The sequence below is a fragment of the Coregonus lavaretus genome (assembly GCF_964263955.1).
Source record: "Coregonus lavaretus genome assembly, contig: HAP1_SCAFFOLD_5897, whole genome shotgun sequence".
NCBI classification, from domain to species: domain Eukaryota; kingdom Metazoa; phylum Chordata; class Actinopteri; order Salmoniformes; family Salmonidae; genus Coregonus; species Coregonus lavaretus.
The window spans coordinates 8244-36078 of NW_028159833.1; the positions used below are offsets into that span (position 1 = coordinate 8244).

General features: G+C 46.5%; 1 protein-coding gene across 1 annotated transcript; it reads right to left on the minus strand.

Annotated features, from left to right (window-relative positions):
• Positions 1-13013: 13013 nt before the first annotated feature.
• Positions 13014-26809, minus strand: LOC311122403 (phosphatidylinositol 3-kinase regulatory subunit gamma-like). The gene is given in 11 exon segments (XM_084196766.1): positions 13014-13976; positions 14828-15001; positions 15900-15974; positions 16497-16673; positions 16971-17113; positions 18846-18971; positions 20100-20280; positions 21021-21119; positions 26702-26751; positions 26754-26777; positions 26780-26809. Coding segments are annotated over 11 exon segments (1272 nt in total). The 5' UTR covers positions 26789-26809; the 3' UTR covers positions 13014-13762.
• Positions 26810-27835: the final 1026 nt, after the last annotated feature.

Sequence of the window (27835 nt, forward strand, 5' to 3'; positions counted from 1 at the left end):
CCGTGCTTTACTGTTGATCTTCCGCGATACGGATTGAATGAAGCCTAACTATTTTTTTGAGGATTCTGAATTGTACCCCCAGTGACTAACTAAAAAGTAGTTGGACAAATAGTGAATTAATACATGGGTGAAGAGAGGGAAGAACAGATTTAACAGCTTGAGAAACATATTCATACTGCATACTGAACCCTATGATAATCTCTCAACCAAGATCCCCAGATAAAACAAAAAGCCTCGAGATATCTCATTCCTGTCACATAGCAGATGACTAACTGTGACGCTCTGATTCCCATCAAAAGCTCTGTTAAACCCGTGTTAATTGATATGCTAATTGCGTCTGTATCATGGTTTCTAACCTGCCAATCAAAGTATACTTGGGTTTGGGGCCAAGGTCACAGTGGACTCAACCAACTGCAGAGGTTTGGTACCGTATCAGTGTGTCTGTGTGTGTTTAACTGTGTGTGTTGGAGTTTGTCCATGTCAATGATTGTGTGTGTGTGTATCTTACATTAAGATGATTGGCCCATGTCATCTAGGCCTGGCAGTGTGTAAAGGAAAGGAGGGTTCAGATAATATACACTACTGGTCAAAAGTTTTAGAACACCTACTCATTCAATGGTTTTTCTTCATTTTTACTATTTTCTACATTGTAGAATAATAGTGAAGACATCAAAACTATGAAATACACATATGGAATCATGTAGTAACCAAAAAAGTGTTAAACAAATTTAAATATATTTTATATTTGAGATTCTTCAAATAGCCACCCTTTGCCTTGATAACAGCTTTGCACACTCTTGGCATTCTCTCAACCAGCTTCATGAGGTAGTCACCTGGAATGTATTTCAATTAACAGGTTTGCCTTCTTAAAAGTTAATTTGTGGAATTTCCTTCTTAATGCGTTTGAGCCAATCAGTTGTGTTGTGACAAGGTAGGAGGGGTATACAGAAGATAGCCCTATTTGGTAAAATACCAAGTCCATAATGTCAAGAACTTTTAAAGTTTCTTCAAGTGCAGTTGCAAAAACCATCAAGCGCTATGATGAAACTGGCTCTCACGAGGACCGCCACAGGAATGGAAGACCCAGAGTTACCTCTGCTGCAGAGGATAAGTTCATTAGAGTTACCAGCCTCAGAAATTGCAGCCCAAATAAATACTTCACAGAGTTCAAGTAACAGACACATCTCAATATTAACTGTTCAGAGAAGACTGTGTATCAGGATTTCATTTTTACATTTTAGTCATTTAGCAGACTCTCTTATCCAGAGTGACTTACAGTTAGTGAGTGCATACATTATTTTTATTTATTTTTTCATACTGGCCCCCCGTGGGAATCGAACCCACAACCCTGGCGTTGCAAGCACCATGCTCTACCAACTGAGCTACATGGGGCTTCATGGTCGAATTGCTGTAAAGAAACCACTACTAAAGGACACCAATAATAAGAAGTGACTTGCTATTGTCACGATCGTAGAAAGGAGCAGACCAAAGCGCAGCGTGTTGAGCGAACATCGTAGACTTTATTATTAAAGAAACCACGATAAAAAACAATAAACCACGATCATGAAGTCCTCAGTGACACGACTGAAACGGAAACAAAAACCCACAATACCCACAGGAAAACAATCAGAATAAATATGGCTCCCAATCAGAGATAACGAGCCGACAGCTGACACTCGTTACCTCCGATTGGGAGTCATTGACCAAACATAGAAAACAACAACCTAGACACCCAACATAGAACATAAACACATAGACTGCACACACCCTGGCTCAACAATAATGAGTCCCAGAACCAGGGTGTGACAGTACCCCCCCCTAAAGGCGCGCACTCCGGGCGCACCAGCATACAGTCTCGGGGAGGGTCTGGGTGGGCGTCTGTCCACGGTGGCGGTTCTGGCCCTGGTCGTGGTCCCCACCCCACCTTAGTCACCACCCGCTTCCCTAGCCTCCTCCATATGACCACCCCCCAACTAAACCCCACTGGATTAAGGGGCGGCACCGGACTAACGGGCAGCACCGGACAAAGGGGCAGCACCGGACTGAATGGCGGATCCTGGCTGGACGGCTCTGGCGGATCCTGGCTGGACGGCTCTGGTGGATCCTGGCTGGCGGAAGGCTCTGGCTGATCCTGTCTGGCAGAAGGCTCTGGCTGATCCTGTCTGGTGGAAGGCTCTGGCTGATCCTGTCTGGCGGAAGGCTCTGGCTGATCCTGTCTGGCGGAAGGCTCTGGCTGATCCTGTCTGGCGGAAGGCTCTGGCTGATCCTGTCTGGCGGAAGGCTCTGGCTGATCCTGTCTGGCGGAAGGCTCTGGCTGATCCTGTCTGGCGGAAGGCTCTGGCTGCTCCTGTCTGGCGGAGAGCTCTAGCGGCTCCGGTCTGGCGGACGGCTCTGAAGGCTCATGGCAGACGGGCGGCTTTGCAGGCTCAGTACAGACGGGCAGTTCCTGCGGCGCTTGGCAGACGGACAGTTCAGACGGCGTTGGGCAGACGGGCAGTTCAGGCGCCGTTGGGCAGACGGACAGTTCAGACGGCATTGGGCAGACGGACAGTTCAGGCCCCGTTGGGCAGACGGCAGACTCTGGCCGTCTGAGGCGCATCGTAGGCCTGGTGCGTGGTGCCGGAACTGGAGGTACCGGGCTGAGGACACGCATCTCAGGGCTAGTGCGGGAAGAAGCAACAGGGCATGCTGGACCCTGGGGAAGCACCGTAGGCCTGATGCGTGGTGCCGGAACTGGAGGTACCGGGCTGAGGACACGCATCTCAGGGCTAGTGCGGGAAGAAGCAACAGGGCATGCTTGGCCCTGGGGACGCACCGTAGGCCTGATGCGTGGTGCCGGAACTGGAGGTACCGGGCTGAGGACACGCATCTCAGGGCTAGTGCGGAGAGCAACAACAGGACGCACAGGACTCTGGGGACACACAGGAGGCTTGGTGCGTGGTGTATGCACTGGTGGTAAAGGGCTGGAGACACGCACCATAGAGCCAGTGCGTGGAGGAGACACAGGGCTCTGAAGACGCACTGGAAACCTGGTGCGTGGTGTAGGTACTGGTGGTACTGGGCTGGAGCGAGGAGGTGGTGCCGGAAATACCGGACCGTGCAGGCGTACTGGCTCCCTTGAACACTGAGCCTGCCCAACCTTACCTGGTTGTATGCTCCCCGTCGCCTGACCAGTACAGGGAGGTGGAATAACCCGCACTGGCCTATGTATGCGAACCGGGGACACCCTGCGTAAGGCTGGTGCCATGTAAGCCGGCCCGAGGAGACGCACTGGTGACCGGATGCGTGGGGCCGGCCTCATGACATCTGGCTCAATGCTCAGTCTAGCCCGGCCGATACGTGGAGCTGGAATGTACCGCACCGGGCTATGCCTGCGTACAGGAGACACCATGCGCTCTACTGCGTAACACGGTGTCTGCCCGTACTCTCGCTCTCCACGGTCAGTCCAGGGAGTAGGCGCAGGTCTCCTACCTGACTTCGCCACACTCCCTCTTAGCCCCCCCCCAAGAAATTCTTGGGTAGTACCCACGGGCTTCCAGTCTTGCCTCCGTGCTGCCTCCTCATATCGCCGCCTCTCGGCTTTAGCTGCCTCCAGCTCTTCACGAGGACGGCGATATTCTCCCGGTTGTGCCCAAGGCCCCTTACCATCCAGAATCTCCTCCCATGTCCATGAATCCTTTATGGGTGGATAGAAATCCTGTGTAGGTGGATCCTGTTGCCGCTTGACACGCCGCTTGGTCCTTTTAAGGTTGGGTTTTTCTGTCACGATCGTAGAAAGGAGCAGACCAAAGCGCAGCGTGTTGAGCGAACATCGTAGACTTTATTATTAAAGAAACCACGATAAAAAACAATAAACCACGATCATGAAGTCCTCAGTGACACGACTGAAACGGAAACAAAAACCCACAATACCCACAGGAAAACAATCAGAATAAATATGGCTCCCAATCAGAGATAACGAGCCGACAGCTGACACTCGTTACCTCCGATTGGGAGTCATTGACCAAACATAGAAAACAACAACCTAGACACCCAACATAGAACATAAACACATAGACTGCACACACCCTGGCTCAACAATAATGAGTCCCAGAACCAGGGTGTGACAGCTATGGCCAAGAAACACCAGCAATGGACATTAGACCGGTGGAAATTTGTTCTTTGGTCTGGAGTCCAAATTTGAGATTTTTGGTTCCAATCGCTGTGTCTTTGTGAGACGCGGTGTGGGTGAATGGATGATCTCCGCATGTGTATTTCCCACTGTAAAGCATGGAGGAGGAGGTGTTATGGTGTGGGGGTGCTTTGCTGGTGATACTGTCTGTGATTTATTTAGAATTCAAGGCACACTTAACCAGCATGGCTACCACAGCATTCTGCAGCGTACGCCATCCCATCTGGTTTGGGCTTAGTGGGACTATCATTTGTTTTTCAACAGGACAATGACCCAACACACCTCCAGGCTGTGTAAGGGCTATTTTACCAAGAAGGAGGGCGATGGAGTGCTGCATCAGATGACCTGGCCTCCACAATCCCCCGACCTCAACCAAATTGAGATGGTTTGGGATGAGTCGGACGGCAGAGTGAAGGAAAAGCAGCCAACAAGTGCTCAGCATATGTGGGAACTCCTTCAAGACTGTTGGAAAAGCATTCCAGGTGAAGCTGGTTGAGAAAATGCCAAGAGTGTGCAAAGCTGTCATCAAGGCAAAGGGTGGCTATTTGAAGAATTTGTTTAACACTTTTTTGTGTTATTTCATAGTTTTGATGTCATCACTATTATTCTACAATGTAGAAAATAGTACAAATAAAGAAAAACCCTTGTATGAGTAGGTATGTCCAACTTTTGACCGGTAGTATGCTCTTATGTCTCCCGAATTAATTTAACTCTGGATTTGCAACCCTGCTTTTAATTACCAACCTCAAAAAAGGGAAATAGAGCAACATTTTAATTGAATTGTATTTCAAAATCAAAGTAAGAAGAAGAGAAAGAAAGAGAAGAAGAAAATATCAAACAGCCGTCCTTACATCCTTAGTTTGGTCTCATGGGGTTCTCCGCTGTTCAAGGTTTGTGTGTTTTCAGTCCACAGACAGGCTACTGTAGTTAGTACAGATGGAATGGGAGCATGGATTTAAGTCTGAACCCACTCATCATTTATTAAGAAATCACTCATGCTTATACCTATTGATTTTACTCCAGGGCTGGATTTAACAGATGGATTTTCTAACAGGGAGAAAATAAACACTTACATTTCACTAGAACTAGGCTATGGTAAGTAGAAACTCTCTTGTGCTTTGTTAGCCTCCAAAGTAGGTATATGTAGCTAGAAGGCATCTGTTGAATCTGTATGTATTTTTAAATCAATGTCTGTAAGACAGGTGTGATGGTTAAATCTTATTCATCAGCCAAGCCACATTGATCACAGCATGCTCAACTCTATACAGTATTGGTATCACAACCTGGTCTCAGAGCATTTCGTATTATTCTTTATGTAAATCCGAGACACTCCATTTAGTATGATATGTTACGTTTCGTATGGTATGTTTTAATTTGTGGTTGTCCATCACCCATGTCAAATGATATGTTACAAATTAAAATGTGTATTATATGTTACGAATTTGCAAAATGTACAATTTGTTACGAATTAGCAAAATACAATATCTTACGAATTTGCAAAACGTATGATATGTTACAAATTCTGGCTAGGTGGCTAACGTTAGCTAGCTGGCTAATGTTAGCTATGCTAGGAGTTAAGGGTTAGGGTTAAGTTTAGGAGTTAGGTTAAAGGGTTAGGGGAATGATTAGCTAAAAGGGTTAAGGTTAGGGTTAGGGGAAGGGTTAGCTAACACGCTAAGTAGTTGCAAAGTAGCTCAAAATTAGTAAGTAGTTGAAACATTTCTAATTAGCTAAAATTGTCCCTGATGAGATTCGAATTCACAACCTTTAGGTTGCTAGACTTTCACATTATACGCCAACCCATCCACCCCGACCAACCACCCTACTTTCATTTGTGACTTAATGTAACCGTACCAAACGTAGCATATCATACTAATTTGAGTGTCCTGGATTTACATTTACTATGTTACGTCCAGTCTATGAGACCAGGCTCGGTATCAAGGCAAGGTACATTAAATTAAAATACTTGCAAATTATCCCTAAAGCCAAAACTCAGTGAGTAGGTTGAAGCTGTAACGTTGATCTGGTGGTCCCCATTCATTCCCCATTGACCCACAACACATTACAGAGACAACAGGGTGTTTGAACAAAATATTTTCTTTATTCTGCGAGATAAATGAATATGGTGGATTTCCATTGATAACGTACATGAGTTGAGCTCATAACAAATTGAGATTTTACAACCTATACAAACTACTGCAAAGTAAAGTAGTGTACTGTGATGGAATTAAACCAACATAAAATGAAGAAAGGAAAGGAATACCCATAGAAGCCAGAAGCAAGGTATGTATGATGACGTGTAATCCTGAGAAAGAGGTCTCTGTTTGATTGGTCTGGAGAGTATGAGAGGAAGACATTACTATGACCATCCACATGCAACAACACCAATGTCGGTCCAGAAACACACAATTATATAGCAGTAATTATTAGAAGTAATTGTCAGAATAAAGGAGTTGAATATCTTATTGCTTGTATTGTGTCTAAGCATTGGCCTTCATTACAAAAACTGCTGGTGTTACAAAATGCTGCGAACAGTCTGTGAAATAATAAGAATAACTTTGATTAGGTGAGTAAGTTGTGTGCTTTGCTGTGCTGTGCTGTGCTGTGCTGTGTGTTGTGTGCTGTGCTGTGTGTTGTGTTGTGTGCTGTGCTGTGCTGTGCTGTGCTGTGTGTTGTGTGTTGTGTTGTGTGCTGTGCTGTGTGTTGTGTGTTGTGTGCTGTGCTGTGTTGTGTGTTGTGTTGTGTGCTGTGCTGTGTGTTGTGTGTTGTGTGTTGTGCTGTGCTGTGTGTTGTGTGTTGTGTGCTGTGCTGTGTTGTGTGTTGTGTGCTGTGCTGTGTTGTGTGTTGTGTGTTGTGTGTTGTGTGCTGTGCTGTGTGTTGTGTGTTGTGTGTTGTGTGCTGTGCTGTGTTGTGTGTTGTGTGCTGTGCTGTGTTGTGTGTTGTGTGCTGTGCTGTGTTGTGTGTTGTGTGTTGTGTGCTGTGCTGTGTTGTGTGTTGTGTGCTGTGCTGTGCTGTGCTGTGTGTTGTGCTGTGTGCTGTGCTGTGCTGTGTGTTGTGTGTTGTGCTGTGTGCTGTGCTGTGCTGTGCTGTGCTGTGTGTTGTGTGCTGTGTGCTGTGTTGTGTGTTGTGTGTTGTGCTGTGTGCTGTGCTGTGTGTTGTGTGTTGTGCTGTGTGCTGTGCTGTGCTGTGTTGTGTGTTGTGTGCTGTAAGCCACGCAATAAATGCTTTACAGGTCAAACATTCAAAGCATATTATATTGTACTGACTTGTATGTCTCAAACATGGACAAATATTGTAATATGGAGAGACAGTTGCCAAGCAAACAATAATAAACACAGGTTTGTATTGCTGTGCTGTTCCTCTTTCTCAGTATTACATAGTTATAATGTTATACAACTGACAATAATAGGACTAACTTGGTCCAGCTGGAAGCAGTGACTTGTTTAGTTAGCTAGATTAAATTCAGATCTGAATACACCATAAATAGACATAACAGTTGTTTTTTAAAAACATCTTTTTTTTTCAATTTTTCTTTTCTACACAAAAACAACAGTCAATAGTACCCAGATGCATGCTGGATCTGTACGTCAACAGAGGGAATAGGGACACTGTCATATACACCTTTTTTTTTCTTTAAAACTGTATTTATTTTCTATTTTCTTTTTAAATTCTTTTTTTTTAATAAGCTGTACTCCTTGAAGCTGTGCTGGGTATTGTGATCAGATAACAGTGGTAAGAACACAGACGACTCCGAGTGAGAATCACAACATATTCAAACCCCACTGGCTGCTGGCTGCAAATAAAACTTTGCAGAACTGCTTGAGGGCAAGAAGAAGAACAGACATTATAGCTACATAACAGTCCTGGGGTGCTCTAGGAAACCTAAGCCTGCATGGTCCTGTACCTGTACTCCAACTTAGTGTTTCGTTTTCACACAGAAAACTTTTAAAACAGTCAGAAAGTAAACTTGGGTAACATATATATTTTGGTTCGCCCCCCTTCCTAACCCTTTGAAATGTATTTCCCTCCCAAAGTCTCGTAGTATGTGCAGCACATCTTGTCTCTCCCCCCCCCCCCCCCCCCCCCCCCCCACAAAAAAAAACCACTGACCGTGGTTCTACAGAAACACACAGGTGCCGTTCTCTTATAAACACATCTCAGACAGAACATCTCTCTCACGCATCACTCCTCTGTCCCTGACCCCTAACCTCTGACCCTTGATAGTAAAGGAAAGGAATATTGCATGCGTTCTGGAGTGAAAGAACAAAGGAAAGGAAAACCTGCTTTCTTTCCTGCAGAGACTGACAATCACTTCTTCTCTTCTTAAGACAAACCACTAGACAGGGGGAACTCATTGTTCTTGTCTCATATACACCTTTCAAAGCTGAGAGGGAGAGAGAGCAACCATCTCTCCGACTGGATCAACGTGTGCAAATATATGACTGTGTTGTGAGAAAACAAGAGACAGATACTGGGAGTGCTTTTGGTGAAGTAAGAGGTCTTTACAACCTTAACAAAACTAAAAGAGGAATCACACCAATGACACGCATAGTAACATGGACCAATGAACCCACTCACATCACGAGTGCAGAGAGAGACCTGCTTAACCATGAAAATAAAACCCTGGCTTATGAATGAATCTGCCTGTATCTCTCCTCGCTTTCAGAGTGGTGAAAACAATAGGTCTAATTTAAATAGACAAAAGACTGAGAGGCAAACTATCCTCAACCACACTACTTAGTGAGGACAGCCAAATCAATGTCCTCGAGTATAGATCCTATACCTCAAATATCTCCAAGGAACACCTATCCCCCATACTTCATGATAATTACTGTTACTGATAATTAGCATTATCACTAAGAGGGGAAGCTAGCTAACTATATGGGACACTCACTCACTCTGACAACCTAAATGCTAGCTAGCTAGCTACTGTACCATATTAAATTCTGCGTTCTTCTGCAAGCAAGGCAATGGAAATAATATAAAACATGGAAACAAACATCCCTTTCAAACTATCAACACCTAAAGGCAAAATATGAAGTCAACTGAAATCTTTGGTCTCAATGCCAGGGGGAATTATACAGAGGAAAATAGTAGAGGAACAACACGACTAAATCAAGAAGGAAAAAAGTACATAGATGAGTATGAGAAATGCTTTGTCTTACTGCAGAAAATAACAACTGAAGATGAGACAGTCACACTACTGCATCTGAAAGGGCACCCTATTCCCTAGAACACTACTTTTGACCAGGGCCTCTGGTCAAAAGCAGTGCACTATATAGGGAATAGGGCACCATTTCAGATGCACCATGTCTTCTCTAAAGAGTGATGTGTGCAATATCAGACAAGCTCTCATCAACAAACATAATCTTAGCATATTTCTGAGAAAGTTTGCAAAGCACCTCCTTCCTTCCCTCCTTGCAAAGAAGCTTAATATGATTTCTGTGACATAGACATGTGTAATTATATATCTTTAAAAGTCAACCCAGTCCTGCTCACCATAGAACAACAAAACAGATATTTTCTTTAATATATATAAAGACATTCAACAGTGAGCGATGCAATAGTTCAAGTAATAGAGCCAATGGCCTATAAGGCTCCCAGTAAAAAACAAACTAAAAGTCAACTAAATAACAACATTCAAACCATGGTGGAGGATAAGGTAGGAGAGGAGACTGAAGTGAAGATACGCATGGGCTCTAGAACTACAGAAAGCCTCATGGACAAACCTAGCAAAGCAGGTCCACTGAGCAGGAGATAGACACCATTAGAATGAATAGACACCATTAGAACCAGATAGATACCATTAGAATGAATAGACACCATTAGAACCAGATAGATACCATTAGAACCAGATAGATACCATTAGAATGAATAGACACCATTAGAACCAGATAGATACCATTAGAATGAATAGACACCATTAGAACCAGATATATACCATTAGAACCAGATCGACACAATTAGAACCAGATCGACACAATTAGAACCAGATAGACACCATTATAATTAAAGACACCATTAGAACCAGATAGATACCATTAGAACCAGATCGACACAATTAGAACCAGATCGACACAATTAGAACCAGATAGACACCATTATAATTAAAGACACCAGGTCTAGCTTACTGGCTGGGTGCTGTCAAACATGGTTTTACCAGTCTAGAGTGAGTTTTGTTATGAAACTGTTATGTAGCAAAAGGGTAGCCTAGCATCCTGCCTGAGGGTTCCTTGCCAAAAAAACAGGGACGAGGAGACACAAACGTCCATCTACCAGAACAGCCTGATCCAGTTGTACATTCAACATAAGCTCTAACCCCTTCCCTCACCCAGTACACCATATCACCCCCCCACACCTACTGACTGCTATTACTAGGCAGAACAGAACATACAGGCCTAGGAGTGACTCTCTGTGAGTCTTTAGAGGGAGTGTGTCCCCTCCTCCTTTGCATATGTTCCCTATCTAGGGCTTTCAGCTCTGACTGTGGCCTAGTGACCCCTCCACCCCCACTGCCTCCTCTGGCTTATCTTAGGGTACAACTCCAAGGGTATTGAAAGTGTGGGATGTAGGGTAGATAAAGGTGATTGGCTCAAGGGTCTGGTGCTGTCGTGGAGGAGATACAGAGGAGATAGATCCTCAGCGGGGCGGGCAGGAGGCCTAGCTCCCTAGCTACTACCAAGGCTGTATCAGTCATTCATTTATTCAGCATGATGATTCCACTCCACCACCACAAAGCTAGATAACAATGGCCTTAACATTTCTCCTTGCTCTCACGCTAATGCTCTCAACCATACTGGTTTCCACTGGTGTGATCCCTTCACCATACTGGTTCTCACTGGTGTGACCCCTTCACCATACTAGTTTCCACTGGTGTGACTTCTTCACCAAACTGGATTCCACTGGTTTGACCCCTTCACCATACTGGTTTCCATTGGTTTGACCCCTTCACCATACACTCCTAGAAAAAAGGGTTCCAAAAGGGTTCTTCGACTGTCCCCATAGGAGAAACCCTTTTTTGGTTCAAGGTAGAACCGTTTTGCTTCCAAGTAGAACCCTTTTGGGTTCCATGTAAAACAATCTGTGGAAAGGGTTCTACATGGAACCCAAAAGGGTTCGATCTAGAACCAAAAGGGTTCTACCTGGAACCAAAAGGGTTTTACCTGGAACCAAACAGGGCCCTTCAAAGGGCTTTCTTATGGGGAAAACCGAATAACCCTTTTAGGTTCTAGATAGCACCTTTCTTTCTAAGAGTGTACTGGTTCTCACTGGTGTGAACCCTTTCCCAAACTGGTTTCCACTGGTAGTTTAGTAAAGACCCTGCAGACGTGCAGTCTGACTTTGTAACGAACGCGTGTTTTTAAAATGTGACGTAAGCTACTTATTTGAATCCTATTTTTTATGTATAACTATCTGTTAGATCAAATTTGGTAGTCGACCTTACCACACTCACAGTGTTGCTGCTGGAGTGGTGTCTTTACCCCAATAGAGCCCAGTAAGGGGCAGGAATTTGGAGGGGGCTCACTCCTCATAGTCGTAAACAAGGGCTGAGCTTGTCCCATGTACAACAGCTGTCTTCGGGACCCTGAGAACAAAATCACCCCTCCGCTGCTGCACTACCCTCTCAACAAGGCCTTCAAATCGGGCCTGAGATTAACACATGCAGAGAGGGGACAACTGTCTGGGAGAGACAGGACCCCAGGGACGCCACACTGGCCCATTGTCTGTCTCAGAGGCTGCTCATTGGATAGGCAGCAAGGAGAGCCAATGGTAAAACAGTAGACAAACAACAACAGCCAATCAGAATAGAACGTTTCATATCAGGAAGTAGAGGTGACTGAATAGACTGGAAAATTGCACATTTTGGTTTTGTTTGTCATTTTGTCAATGTTTATTGTGTGATGTTATAATGTTTATTTCTTTCTTTCTTTTTTAAATGTTTCCACTGGTTATAAAGTCAAGCACCGGGTATGAAGTTTGAGTGAAACAAATAAACAAAAACAAAAAAAAATAAGTAAAAGAAAAAGAAAGAAATCGCTCTTCAAAAGCTTCACTGTGCACTTTGATTATCTGTCCTGTGAGTCTGTCTGGGAGCTGGTTAGTTCAGCTCTCTGGGTGACTGCTAACCTACATAATCATAATACAATGTTGGATTGCACGTTCTTCAAGTATTAATCATCATCATCATCTAAAGCATGTGTCTTCAGCTTGGAACCCCTCCCCTCCCTACCTGCTTCATGTACACTAAAACAGATCAAAGCTTATTATCTCAAAGGTTCTGTAACCAATACAAAAAGTCCCCATTTGTTTTAAACAGACTTTAGCATATACATACACCATTTCTTGTTTTAAAACCACACATAAAACGTGTTTCAGGTTCTAAGGTTGTTTGTTTTCTGGTGTCAGACCGTACGGTGCAGCCTTGCCTGGGCTCTCCTCTTAGATAAGTGCTTCTAACTCGACGTGACCGGAATCTAGACGGTCAAACTCACCGACCGTCTCTGTCTGTGCGTACCATTTGGTTTAAACCAAACCTCTCAGTATAGTGCATGAACACTGGCCCCAAACTCTGCTTTATGTGTGGTATCAAACAAAGCAAGCCGTCTCTTTCCTCTTCTCCAGTCGTACAGACTAATCAAAACACAATGGTGGACTTTTCTCTCCTCATGACAACTTTGGTCTCTGTACGAACTGTAACATCGTGATTGTAACGTTACTGTAACTTACAATGTGTCAAAGGAAATAGAATCCAGCCAAGCAAGAAAACAAACTCACTCTCCATCTATGGTTAGTATAAAAGCAAGCGTTTTTTTCTTTTAAGACTACAAAACCTTTTTTTTCTCGCATGTGGCCCCTTTCGACTCTTCCCTACCTTCCACTGTCCCCTTCCTTCACCCCTCCCCTCCCCTCCCCTCCCCCCAACCCCTCAGCAGCAGTCTATATGGAGGGACACTCTGAACACCTGTCCTTCATCTGTTATGCTACATTATTTTTGCTTCTCATACGGAGAGGGACAGAGAACATACACTCGACATCATCATCATCATCTCTTGCATTTAGCAAACAAGCAGTAAACAAAATAAATTGTCCAAATGACAAAAATAAAGAAAACAACCCTCCAAAAAAAGAAAAAGGACTGAAATAAAAGAATAATTTGGGCAACAGACGGACGACCGGGAAAAAAAGCCTTAAAATGGAGTGTTTTCATGTTGTTATTTTTCTGTAAGAGTCCCGGCTAGAGTTTAGGTTGCAGCGGGGTCACCTGAAACTCTTCTCCTTTCCATCTGTTTTTTCACATTCACAAACACTTAAAACTTCCTTGTGCAAATCAAGCAGTCTTTACAAAGAATGCCCTCCAATTGTTCTAGTAAAAATATATATAACTCCAAGGTGGCTGACGTGTGTGTTGCAGCAAGTGTTTCTGTTGCTTTTTCTTCTCTCTCAGGGTTTTTTCTCAGGTTCCGGGTACTAGTTTGGATTATGAGGCTCACCCCAGTACCTCCCAACGCCAACCCCAACCCCCTGTCCCCTCATCCCTCCTGGGGCTGTGTAGGTAGGGTGGGTAGTCTGTTGGGGCTCTGGGGTGGGGGCTCATCTCCGTGGGGAAGGGCCGGAGGAGGAGGGCATCTGTGCGTAGACAGGGTAGGCCAGGCGGACGTTGAGGGAGTCGTTGTGCTGAACCAGGGAGGTCTGGTGGTAGTGCAGGACCAGGTCTTTCAGAGAGCTGTACAGGTTGTAGGGTTCAGCGAAGCCGTAGCCCTTCGGTGTGCTGAAAATCACACAGTGCTTCACCTCACCCTCCACACTGCAAAGAGGAGAGAGAGGAGGTGTTAATACTAGCCTGATGAAAACAGAGCAGTTGGACATGGACACCTGCTTATATAGCAGCAGTTTTTCACACACTCACAGAACATTATTGAACTACCACAACTTAAAAACAATTACCATGGTATATCATCAGTACAGAGACTCAATCAGTAGTAAATATTGAGACACTTACACTAGGGAGCATGCATAGCTAGTATACAGTAGAGTACTTACACTAGGGAGTATGCATAGCTAGTATAGACTTCAGTACTTACACTAGGGAGCATGCATAGTTAGTATACAGTAGAGTACTTACACTAGGGAGCATGCATAGCTAGTATTCAGTAGAGTACTTACACTAGGGAGCATGAATAGCTAGTATACCTTAGAGTACTTACACTACGGAGCATGCATAGCTAGTATAGACTTCAGTACTTACACTAGGGAGCATGAATAGCTAGTATACCTTAGAGTACTTACACTAGGGAGCATGCATAGCTAGTATAGACTTCAGTACTTACACTAGGGAGCATGCTTAGCTAGTATACCGTAGAGTACTTACACTAGGAAGCATGCATAGCTAGTATTCAGTAGAGTACTTACACTAGGGAGCATGCATAGCTAGTATAGACTTCAGTACTTACACTAGGGAGCATGCATAGCTAGTATACCGTAGAGTACTTACACTAGGGAGCATGCATAGCTAGTATAGACTTCAGTACTTACACTAGGGAGCATGCATAGCTAGTATACAGTAGAGTACTTACACTAGGGAGCATGCATAGCTAGTATAGACTTCAGTACTTACACTAGGGAGCATGAATAGCTAGTATTCAGTAGAGTACTTACACTAGGGAGCATGCATAACAGCCCTTCTTGCTGCTCTCTCTAATGAGGAAAGCTCCGTCAGGTTTCCCCAGTAGAAGGTCTTCAGACTGGGTTCTGTTCAGGTCTCCTACGAACCAGCTCTTTTCATCATAGTGGGGCAGGTTGTCATCCTCCTCCGTACTGACAAAGTACCCTCTACACACACAGGAGACAGGGGAAAGAGACAAGCATAGAGTTTAGCAGGGATTCATTTGAGTTGATGGATTTATGATGTAGCCAAAATATCAAATGAGAATGATTGCCTCAGATCTACATCCCTCAAACATGACTATAGTGAAAAGATGACTATTGGGAATGAGCAACGCCAATGTGAAGTCTATTGCTGCAGTATGTCTGTATTACAGATAGAATGAGCCTTGCAGTGTGAGGCTGGGAGGCTGTGAGGTTGGGGGGCTGTGAAGCTGGGAGGCTGTGAAGCTGAGGGCTGTGAGGCTGTGGGTCTGGGAGTCTGTGAAGCTGGGAGTCTGTGAAGCTGGGAGTCTGTGAAGCTGGGAGTCTGTGAAGCTGGGAGTCTGTGAAGCTGGGAGTCTGTGAAGCTGAGGGCTGTGAGGCCGTGAGTCTGGGGGACTGTGAGGCCGTGGGGCTGTGAAGCTGGGAGGCTGTGAAGCTGGGAGGCTGTGAAGCTGAGGGCTGTGAGGCCGTGAGGCTGGGGGACTGTGAGGCCGTGAGGCTGGGGGGCTGTGAAGCTGGGAGGCTGTGAAGCTGGGAGGCTGTGAAGCTGAGGGCTGTGAGGCCGTGAGGCTGGGGGGCCGTGAGGCTGGGAGACCGTGAAGCTGGGGGGCTGTGAAGCTGGGGGGCGGTGAGGCTGGGGGGGCGGTGAGGCTGGGAGACCGTGAGGCTGGGGGGCCGTGAAGCTGGGGGACTGTGAGGCTGGGGGGCTGTGAAGCTGGGGGGCGGTGAGGCTGGGGGGCTGTGAAGCTGGGGGGCGGTGAGGCTGGGGGGCCATGAGGCTGTGAGGCCGTGAGGCTGGGAGACCATGAGGCTGGGAGACGGTGAGGCTGGGAGACCGTGAGGCTGAGCTCTGAACACTTACTCATCTGTGTTCTCGTTCTTGATCCCCAGCCACTCATTAATTCGTTTCTGACGCACTCCTTTGTGATTGAGCCAGCTGCAGAGAGAGAAAGCGAGAGAAAGAGAGGAGAGAGAGATAATGAAAAGAGAGGAGAAATTACAGCCCTTCTTTCGTTATGCAAGTCATTCCTCCATTTAACAGAACGGATGACAAAATGTATTTAATTAGTAGCACTCCCACAACCCTTCTGAAGAAAACAATGTATAGAAACGAGACAGGCATGGTAATGCTAGGTAATGCTATTGCAGGATTCCTAGAAGCCATGGCCTTTCTATCCCCTGGCAGCCCAGGGACTTCCATATAGAGAGTCTGCTGTAGCTCAGAGGGAACACAAGCTTAATATGGCAGCTCTCCAGTTAACCCCAAAGGAACTCCAAGTTAAGCTGTCTGGGTTACTTACACAATGTACTGGTCCCTACTATAAACCTACAGTGGGTTAACTCTTTACCCAAGGTACTGGTGTTACTCTATGTTAACTCTTTCCTGTCTGAGTAACTTAACCAGGTACTGGCCCCTATAGTAATAGTAAGTTAACCCTTTCCTGTATAGTGTACTTACACAAGGTACTGGTCCCTGATCTTGCGGAGCTGGATGAGGTCAGGTTTGAGGCTGTTCATCTTCTTGTCAGTCTCTCTGTTGTCCAAAGCCTGGGTCTTCAGGTCCTGCTCCAGACTAATCTTACTGTCGTGGATCTCACCCAGACGAGACTTTAGCTTCTCATAGTTCATCATGATCCTACAGGACCGAGAGGGGGGAGGAGGAGAGGGAGGAGGGGGAGGAGAGGGAGGAGGAGGAGGGGGGGGGGAGGATGGGTCAGGATACTGCATACTGTATGTGTACTACTGCGCTACAACTAACATTATTCATAACATTTTCCATCACCACCACAACATAGGTTTCTGTTCAAACCTTAAGGTCAATCCAGACACCACAATATCTAATCTACACAAACATCACTTTGCCTGACAACAAATAGAGAGTGGATTCCAATTGGAGCAGGCCCGAGCCAGTAAAAAAATGCCCCCTGCATACCTCTCGATCTCCTTGTCGTTGCCCTCCCGGCGGAAGCGCTCAATGTACTCTTTGCTGTAGCGCTCCTGTGTGTGACACTGCTCCTCAAAGATCTTGATGGTCTCGTTGAAGGCCTCGATGGCCGTCCTCTTCATCTGAATCTCCTGAGAGGGTTAACAAGATATCAGGGCCATCAATATTCCACTCGTCAGCCTGATAAACCTTCCAATGAATAAAGTCTATCTATCTATCCGTCTCGATTTATCAGCCTGGCACAGACATAACTATTCCTGTCATGATTCAAATAGAACATAGTTGGTGGTAGTTACTAGGTCTGTTTTGGGTTTAGTGATGTTAGTGTAGTGTAGCGTAGCGTAGCGTGTGGTATGATCTGCTAACAGTGTAGTGTAGTGTAATGTGTGGTATGATGTGCTAACTGTGTAGTGTAGTGTATGATGTTCTAACAGTGTAGTGTAGTGTAGCGTGTGGTATGATGTGCTAACAGTGTAGTGTAGTGTAGCGTGTGGTATGATGTTCTAACAGTGTAGTGTAGTGTAGTGTAGTGTATGATGTTCTAACAGTGTAGTGTAGTGTAGCGTGTGGTATGATGTTCTAACAGTGTAGTGTAGTGTAGTGTAGTGTATGATGTTCTAACAGTGTAGTGTAGTGTAGTGTAGCGTGTGGTATGATGTGCTAACAGGGTAGTGTAGTGTAGTGTAGTGTATGATGTTCTAACAGTGTAGTGTAGTGTAGCGTGTGGTATGATGTACTAACAGGGTAGTGTAGTGTAGTGTAGTGTATGATGTTCTAACAGTGTAGTGTAGTGTATGATGTTCTAACAGTGTAGTGTAGTGTAGCGTGTGGTATGATGTGCTAACAGTGTAGTGTAGTGTAGTGTATGATGTTCTAACAGTGTAGTGTAGTACAGTGTATGATGTGCTAACAGTGTAGTGTAGTGTAGCGTGTGGTATGATGTGCTAACAGTGTAGTGTAGTGTAGCGTGTGGTATGATGTTCTAACAGTGTAGTGTAGCGTGTGGTATGATGTTCTAACAGTGTAGTGTAGTGTATGGTGTTCTAACAGTGTAGTGTAGTGTATGATGTTCTAACAGTGTAGTGTAGTACAGTGTATGATGTGCTAACAGTGTAGTGTAGTGTAGCGTGTGGTATGATGTGCTAACAGTGTAGTGTAGTGTAGCGTGTGGTATGATGTTCTAACAGTGTAGTGTAGCGTGTGGTATGATGTTCTAACAGTGTAGTGTAGTGTATGGTGTTCTAACAGTGTAGTGTAGTGTATGATGTTCTAACAGTGTAGTGTAGTGTAGCGTGTGGTATGATGTGCTAACAGTGTAGTGTAGTGTAGCGTGTGGTATGATGTGCTAACAGTGTAGTGTAGTGTAGCGTAGCGTGTGGTATGATGTGCTAACAGTGTAGTGTAGTGTAGCGTGTGGTATGATGTGCTAACAGTGTAGTGTAGTGTAGCGTGTGGTATGATGTGCTAACAGTGTAGTGTAGTGTAGCGTTTGGTATGATGTGCTAACAGTGTAGTGTAGTGTAGTGTGTGGTATGATAAGCTAACAGTGCAGTGTAGTGTAGTGTGTGGTATGATGTGCTAACAGTGTAGTGTAGTGTAGCGTGTGGTATGATGTGCTAACAGTGTAGTGTAGTGTAGCGTGTGGTATGATGTGCTAACAGTGTAGTGTAGCGTAGCGTGTGGTATGATGTGCTAACAGTGTAGTGTAGCGTAGCGTGTGGTATGATGTGCTAACAGTGTAGTGTAGTGTAGCGTGTGGTATGATGTGCTAACAGTGTAGTGTAGCGTGTGGTATGATGTGCTAACAGTGTAGTGTAGTGTAGCGTGTGGTATGATGTGCTAACAGTGTAGTGTGTTCAGTACCTGTGAAGTCTTGGTGTACTCCTCATAAAGCCGGTCATACTCCTTGCTCTTCTCCTGGTATTGATTGTGATATTCTTGGAGTTTCTTCCCCACCTCGTCAATGTTGTCCTCTTTCACCAGCTGATCCTGAGAGAAAGGAAGAGAATGAAAGAAAGAGAGAGAGAGGGAGTATTAGAGGGCGATACATTGATATTAAGTGCAGAGAGAGAGGAGGACAGGAGTGAGGGAATAACCTGTCTGATTGTGCTTACAGAGGGAGACTTCCTATTGGCCTCATTAATTCAGGACCCATGATGCCTTGCTCTATGTGTTAAGGAGCAAGCGCTCCGCTCCGAAGAAGAGGTCTCTGAGTAATGACTGGCTGAGCACGGGAGCCGCGCCAGGAGAGAGAGAACGAGGGAAAAAAGGAATAAATGCAGGAACGGCCTTTTGACATGGAGGATGTGTGTAATTATGTAGGGAGCGGTGCGGTGCAGCGCGGTGCGGGGCAGAGAGAGAGAGTTAGAGTTAGAGTTAGAGAGAGAGAGAGAGAGAGAGAGAGAGAGAGAGAGAGAGAGAGAGAGAGAGAGAGAGAGAGAGAGAGAGAGAGAGAGAGAGAGAGAGAGAGAGAGAGAGAGAGAGAGAGAGAGAGAGAGAGTTAGAGTTAGAGAGAGAGTTAGAGTTAGAGAGAGAGAGAGAGAGAGAGAGAGAGAGAGAGAGAGAGAGAGAGAGAGAGTTAGAGTTAGAGAGAGAGAGAGAGTTAGATAAAGTTAGTTAGAGTTAGAGTTAGAGAGAGAGAGAGAGAGAGAGAGAGAGAGAGGATGAATAAGCAGGGTAATATCTCACCATGCTGTGTGAATCGTGCTGCATTGGAGGAAGGGAACGATCCCCAGAACTACTCATCAGACGCACAGGAGAGGGAGAGGAGGAGGAGGAAGGAGGGCGAGGAGGAGGGCGAGGGGGTGGAGGAGGAGGAGGAGGAGGAGGGCGAGGAGGAGGAGAGGAAGAGGAGAGGAAGAGGAGAGGAGGGCGAGTAGGAGGGTGGAGGAAGAGGAGGAAGAGGAGGGCGAGGAGGAGGAGGAGGAGAGGAGGGCGAGGGGGAGGAGGAGGAAGAGGAGGAAGGAGGGCGAGGGGGAGGAGGAGCAGAGGAGGGCGAGGAGGAGGAGGGCGAGGGGGGCTGAGGAGGAGGATGGCGAGGGGGGAGGAGGGGTGAGGGGGAAGACAGAGGGGAGAAAAAAGAAGTGGACAGTAGACAGTGTGTAGGCTAGTCCGTACCTGCTGGTAGTGTGAAATAGGGTACATGAGTTTGACATCTAGCTTGGTGTTGTACTGGGCCAGAGATTCATGTCTGTAGTGGTTGATCAGCTCCACCACAGAACCAAACGTCAGGGGGTCTGAGAAACCATACTTCCCATCCCGGTGGTAGATCTTGATTAACTTGTTGTTTCCCCCTTTCCTAGAGAGAGAGAGAGAGAGAGAGAGACAGAGAGAGAGAGAGAGAGAGAGATAGAGAGAGAGAGAGAGAGAGAGAGAGAGAGAGAGAGAGAGAGCACTAGAATTAAACAGGGAATTCACAGATACCTTAAATACCTTGTAATAACTACTTTAGAGATTACTACTTCATAAAAAAACAACGTCCCTCTGTCCATAAACTCTTAGGAAAGAAGTGAGCTTGGTGTAGTGTGGTAACTTACCGTAGTGTGGTAACCTACCTCATTGTTAGTGTGTAGTGTGGTAACCTACCTCAGTGTTAGTGTGTAGTGTTAGTGTGTAGTGTGGTAACCTACCTCAGTGTTAGTGTGTAGTGTTAGTGTGTAGTGTGGTAACCTACCTCAGTGTTAGTGTGTAGTGTTAGTGTGTAGTGTGGTAACCTACCTCAGTGTTAGTGTGTAGTGTTAGTGTGTAGTGTGGTAACCTACCTCAGTGTTAGTGTGTAGTGTTAGTGTGTAGTGTGGTAACCTACCTCAGTGTTAGTGTGTAGTGTTAGTGTGTAGTGTGGTAACCTACTCAGTGTTAGTGTGTAGTGTTAGTGTGTAGTGGTGGTAACCTACCTCAGTGTTAGTGTGTAGTGTTAGTGTGTAGTGTGGTAACCTACCTCAGTGTTAGTGTGTAGTGTTAGTGTGTAGTGTTAGTGTGTAGTGTGGTAACCTACCTCAGTGTTAGTGTGTAGTGTTAGTGTGTAGTGTGGTAACCTACCTCAGTGTTAGTGTGTAGTCACCCTGCATTTTGGTGGAGGCGTCCCGAACTAGGAAGGTCCCGTCAGGCATGTCTCTCAGCTTATCATTCACCTCTTCCCTGGAGAGAGGGATGGAGAGAGGGATGGAGAGAGGGATGGAGAGAGGGATGGAGAGTGGGATGAGAGAGGGATGGAGAGGGGGATGGAGAGTGGGATGGAGAGAGGGATGGAGAGAGGGATGGAGAGAGGGATGGAGAGAGGGATGGAGAGAGGATGGAGAGGGATGGAGAGAGGGATGGAGAGAGGATGGAGAGAGGGATGGAGAGAAGGGATGGAGAGAGGGATGGAGAGAGGATGGAGAGAGGGATGGAGAGAGGGATGGAGAGGGGGATGGAGAGAGGGATGGAGAGGGGATGGAGAGAGGATGGAGAGGGGGATGGAGAGAGAGGGATGGAGAGAGGGATGGAGAGAGGGATGGAGAGGGGATGGAGAGGGGGATGGAGAGAGGGATGGAGAGAGGGATGGAGAGAGGGATGGAGAGAGGATGGAGAGAGGGATGGAGAGAGGGATGAGAGAGGGATGGAGAGAGGGAGGAGAGGGGGATGGAGAGAGGGATGGAGAGAGGGATGGAGAGGGGGATGGAGAGAGGGATGGAGAGAGGGATGGAGAGAGGGATGGAGAGAGGGATGGAGAGAGGGATGGAGAGAGGATCGGAGAGAGGGATGGAGAGAGGGATGGAGAGAGGGATGGAGAGAGGGAAGAGAAGTGAGAGAGAGAGGTTACACATCTGAATCCAAGGCTAGATGGCTTTAACAAGAAGGGCTGCTACCTTCCCTTTAATTATGACAGGTAATACACCACTTTACCCTCCCCCCCTCCCTCCCCAAACACATTGGTCATACTACAGGAAAGACAGACAGACATCAGTGAGTGTGTGTGTGTGTTAGGGCTGGCTGTGGGCAGAGGCAGTGGCCTATGTCCCTCCGGTCTGCTGCAAACCGTCTGGAGAAGGGAGACATGTTGGAATGATTTACCGCACGCACGCACACACACACACAACACACACACACACACACACACACACACACACACACACACACACACAGACACACACACAGACAGACACACAGACAGACACACAGACAGACAGACACACACACACACACACACACAGACACACACACACACACAGACACACACACCTCCTACATTGCTCCAGTCTGTATGTCTGTAGCCTATATCCCAGACAGGCTTTAGGGGCTTCCCAGCCTGTCTGAAGAGCAGCTCCTCCCTCCCTCCCTCCCTCGCTCCCTCCCTCCCTCCCTCCCTCCCTCCCTCCCTCCCTCTCTTTCTCCCTCCCTCTCTTTCTCCCTCCCTCTCTTTCTCCCTCCCTCCCTCCCTCCCTCCCTCCGTCTGTCTGTGTGTCTGGGCCTGTGGGGGCAGTAAGCCTCGTCATGCAGAGGAAGCAGCCCCCCTTCCCCTCCCCTCCAGTCACCTGACCTCTCCATGGCTGTCTCGGGGAACGGCGGGAGTTAACTTTAGCCTGCAGGAGCAGCTGGGGTCTTTGTTTGTGTGTAGTGGGAGCTGGGGACATTTTACATTTACGTTTAAGTCATTTAGCAGACGCTCTTATCCAGAGCGACTTACAGTTAGTGAATGCATACATTTTTCATACTGGCCCCCCGTGGGAACAGTGTGTGTGTGTGTAGAGGGGAGCTGGGACAGTTTGTGTGTAGAGGGAGCTGGGGACAGTTTGTGTGTAGAGGGGAGCTGGGGACAGTGTGTGTGTGTTTGTGTGTAGAGGGGAGCTGGGGACAGTGTGTTTGTTTGTGTGTAGAGGGGAGCTGGGGACAGTGTGTGTGTTTGTTTGTGTGTAGAGGGGAGCTGGGACAGTGTGTGTGTTTGTTTGTGTGTAGAGGGGAGCTGGGGACAGTGTGTTTGTTTGTGTGTAGAGGGGAGCTGGGGACAGTGTGTTTGTTTGTGTGTAGAGGGGAGCTGGGGACAGTGTGTGTGTTTGTGTGTAGAGGGGAGCTGGGGACAGTGTGTTTGTTTGTTTGTGTGAAGAGGGGAGCTGGGGACAGTTGTGTGTAGAGGGGAGCTGGGGACAGTGTGTGTGTTTGTGTGTAGAGGGGAGCTGGGGACAGTGTGTGTGTTTGTGTGTAGAGGGGAGCTGGGGACAGTGTGTTTGTTTGTTTGTGTGAAGAGGGGAGCTGGGGACAGTGTGTTTGTTTGTTTGTGTGAAGAGGGGAGCTGGGGACAGTGTGTGTGTTTGTTTGTGTGAAGAGGGGAGCTGGGGACAGTGTGTGTGTTTGTTTGTGTGTAGAGGGGAGCTGGGGACAGTTTGTTTGTTTGTTTGTGTGAAGAGGGAGCTGGGGACAGTGTGTGTGTTTGTTTGTGTGTAGAGGGGAGCTGGGGACAGTTTGTGTGTAGAGGGGAGCTGGGGACAGTGTGTGTGTTTGTGTGTAGAGGGGAGCTGGGGACAGTGTGTGTGTTTGTTTGTGTGTAGAGGGGAGCTGGGGACAGTGTGTGTGTTTGTGTGTAGATGGAGCTGGGGACAGTGTGTGTGTTTGTGTGTAGAGGGGAGCTGGGACAGTGTGTGTGTTTGTGTGTAGAGGGAGGTGATTTGGTATGACACAGCGTTGCTCTGACACTGCTGCCCCAGGCTGAGATGAGGAGAGGGGGGCAGAGGGGGGCTACTTTGCTGCCAAAATTCCCTTAACCCGCTCCTAACTATGCATCCTGGATGACTTTCGGTTTTGTGTGTGTGTTAGTGTGTGAGTGAGTGTGTGTGTAACACATTGTAAACAGTGCAGCCATTGAATAATTTGAGTAATCAGAGCATGAAACATCTCTGGGCCAAACCAGCCAGAGAGAGACAGGCACACAGACTGAACTAGACTGACTAGACCATGCAAATCAGCCTTACTGTAGACTGCTCTGCTCTCGTCAGTCTACGTTTTAAACTACAGTCCCACTCAGACAGGTCTGTGGGCAGACAGACTTACTGTCTATAGGTGTGTGTTTGTTTGTCTACGTACAGTGGGGAGAACAAGTATTTGATACACTGCCGATATTGCAGGTTTTCCTACTTACAAAGCATGTAGAGGTCTGTAATTTTTTATCATAGGTACACTTCAACTGTGAGAGACGGAATCTAAAACAAAAATCCAGAAATCACATTGTATGATTTTTAAGTAATTAATTTGCATTTTATTGCATGACATAAGTATTTGATACATCAGAAAAGCAGAACTTTTAATATTTGGTACAGAAACCTTTGTTTGCAATTACAGAGATCATACGTTTCCTGTAGGTCTTGACCAGGTTTGCACACACTGCAGCAGGGATTTTGGCCCACTCCTCCATACAGACCTTCTCCAGATCCTTCAGGTTTCGGGGCTGTCGCTGGGCAATACGGACTTTCAGCTCCTCCAAATATTTTCTATTGGGTTCAGGTCTGGAGACAGGCTAGGCCACTCCAGGACCTTGAGATGCTTCTTACGGAGCCACTCCTTAGTTGCCCTGGCTGTGTGTTTCGGGTCGTTGTCATGCTGGAAGACCCAGCCACGACCCATCTTCAATGCTCTTCTGAGGAAGGAGGTTGTTGGCCAAGATCTCGTGATACATGGCCCCATTCCATCCTCCCCTCAATTCGGTGAAGTCGTCCTGTCCCCTTTGCAGAAAAGCATCCCCAAAGAATGATGTTTCCACCTCCATGCTTCACGGTTGGGATGGTGTTCTTGGGGGTTGTACTCATCCTTCTTCTTCTCCAAACACGGCGAGTGGAGTTTACACCAAAAAGCTCAATTTTTGTCTCATCAGACACATGACCTTCTCCCATTCCTCCTCTGGATCATCCAGATGGCCATTGGCTAACTTCAGACGGGCCTGGACATGCGCTGGCTTGAGCAGGGGACCTTGCGTGCGCTGCAGGATTTTAATCCATGACGGCGTAGTGTGTTACTAATGGTTTTCTTTGAGACTGTGGTCCCAGCTCTCTTCAGGTCATTGACCAGGTCCTGCCGTGTAGTTATGGGCTGATCCCTCACCTTCCTCATGATCATTGATGCCCCACAAGGTGAGATCTTGCATGGAGCCCAGACCGAGAGTGATTGACCGTCATCTTGAACTTCTTCCATTTTCTAATAATTGCGCCAACAGTTGTTGCCTTCTCACAAGCTGCTTGCCTATTGTCCTGTAGCCCATCCCAGCCTTGTGCAGGTCTACAATTTTATCCCTGATGTCCTTACACACCTCTCTGGTCTTGGCCATTGTGGAGAGGTTGGAGTCTGTTTGATTGAGTGTGTGGACAGGTGTCTTTTATACAGGTAACCAGTTCAAACAGGTGCAGTTAATACAGGTAATGAGTGGAGAACAGGAGGGCTTCTTAAAGAAAACTAACAGGTCTGTGAGAGCCGGAATTCGTACTGGTTGGTAGGTGATCAAATACTTATGTCATGCAATAAAATGCAAATTAATTACTTAAAAATCGTACAATGTGATTTTCTGGATTTTTGTTTTAGATTCCGTCTCTCACAGTTGAAGTGTACCTATGATAAAAATTACAGACCTCTACATGCTTTGTAAGTAGGAAAACCTGCAAAATCGGCAGTGTATCAAATACTTGTTCTCCCCACTGTATGTCTGTGTGTGTGTGTCTACGTCTGTGTGCGTGTGTGTGTGTGTGTCTACGTATGTGTGTGTGTGTGTGTGTGTGCAGCTTTAGCCTCAGATGTGTGTGTCAGCTTTGGCTGGTGGTAATACACTAAGCATTATACACTCTACTCTACAGGCTCTCTCTAACCCCTTCACACCCTCCAATACTGAGAGAGAGAGAGAGAGAGAGAGAGAGAGAGAGAGAGAGAGAGAGAGAGAGAGAGAGAGAGAGAGAGAGAGAGAGAGAGAGAGAGAGAGAGAGACACAGAGAGAGAGAGAGAGAGAGAGAGAGAGAGAGAGAGAGAGAGAGAGAGAGAGAGAGAGAGAGAGAACCCAATTTTGATAAACTCCCATTTCTATTGGGTGAAAAACCACACAGTGTGCCATCACAGCAGCAAGATTTGTGACCTGTTGCCACAAGAAAAGGGCAACCAGTGAAGAACAAACACCATTGTAAATACAACCCATATTTATGTTGATTTATTTCTCTTTTGTACTTTAGCTATTTGCACATTGGTACAACACTGTACATAGACATAATATTACATTTGAAATGTCTTTATTATTTTGAACTTCTGAGTGTAATGTTTACTGTTAATATTTATTGTTTATTTCACTTTTGTTTACCATCTACTTCACTTGCTTTGGCAATGTTAACATATGTTTCCCATGCAATAAAGTCCTTAAATGGAATTGAAATTGAATTGAGAGGAAGAGAGAGAGAGTGAGAGAGGAAGAGAGAGAGAGAAAGAGAGCGAGAGAGTGAAAAGCCAACGGCCCTGATATAAAAGGGATTTCTGTGATCTTGAGAGTGAGTTTGAGTATCGATTTATGTGATCCCATGACTCGAGGTGCCTTCTCTCCAAACAAACTCAAGACATGCACGATACCAACACACAAGACAAACAGGACATTTCATACATACACACACACAGCCTTGCAGAGACACAGACACAGAGAGACAGTGTGTGTTGACCTTGGGTGTGTGGAGAAAGTCAAACAGAAGGAGTGTGAACGTGTGTGTGTGTGTGTTTGAGAGTGTTACCTTGATATGTCTCCCCAGTACCACTCTGCTTCCTGTAGCGAGCCCTCAGCCCCTCCTTCACACCGTTGCTGCTGATCACTGAGTCATGGGCTTGGCCGGCTTGGGAGGAAGAGCTGCAGAGAGAGAGAGGGGGGGGGGGAAGAGGGGAGAGAGAGAGGGGGGAGAGAGAGGGGAGAGAGAGAGAGAGGGGGGGGGGGGGGGAGAGGGGAGAGAGAGGAGAGGGGAAGAGAGAAACAGAGAGGGTTAATGGTGAAACAACAAAATAATGTATCAGAGGTACTGACAATGTCACATTACATTTTACATTTACATTTAAGTCATTTAGCAGACGCTCTTATCCAGAGCGACTTACAGTTAGTGAGTGCATGTTTTTTTTTTTTTTCATACTGACAGTGGACCTGAAGATTGTGGGAAACAGTCTTCCCTTCCTCTCATTTCTTCACCTCTTTCCATCCCCCTGGCTTATATTATGTCTCAATGGGCCATACTGACCATGCTTCTCCTCCCTCCCATTCAGCATTGTGTTAATGATTCACCAAGAAGAGACCTCCCTCCACAGCATTTGGGATGTAGAGATGCCATGAGAATACTAATTGAAGAAAAAGTTGCAGGAGCGGAATTCCATTGAGTGTGTCTGTCTAACAGAGCTGGTCTGTCTGTCTGTCTAACAGAGCTGGTCTGTCTGTCTGTCTAACAGAGCTGGGCTGGGCTGGCTAGATCCCATCACAGCAGCTGACAGTACACAGAGACAGGCGCATGTGCACACAAACACACCATTGGCCTACATGACATGACTGGGTGTACTACAGACAGGCAGACAGACACACAGGCAGACAAGCTGACAGACAGGCAGACAGACACACAGGCAGACAGACAGACAGACAGACAGGCAGGCAGACAGACAGACAGACAGACAGACAGACAGACAGACAGACAGACAGACAGACAGACAGACAGACAGACAGACAGACAGACAGACAGACAGACAGACAGACAGACAGACAGACAGACAGACAGACGACAGGCAGACAGACAGGCAGACAGACAGGCAGACAGACATAGGCTACTACTACTGTACCTCTAGTAGAGACATTGAGGGTCAGACTAGGGGTGGGGTACAGGGAAGGGGGTATA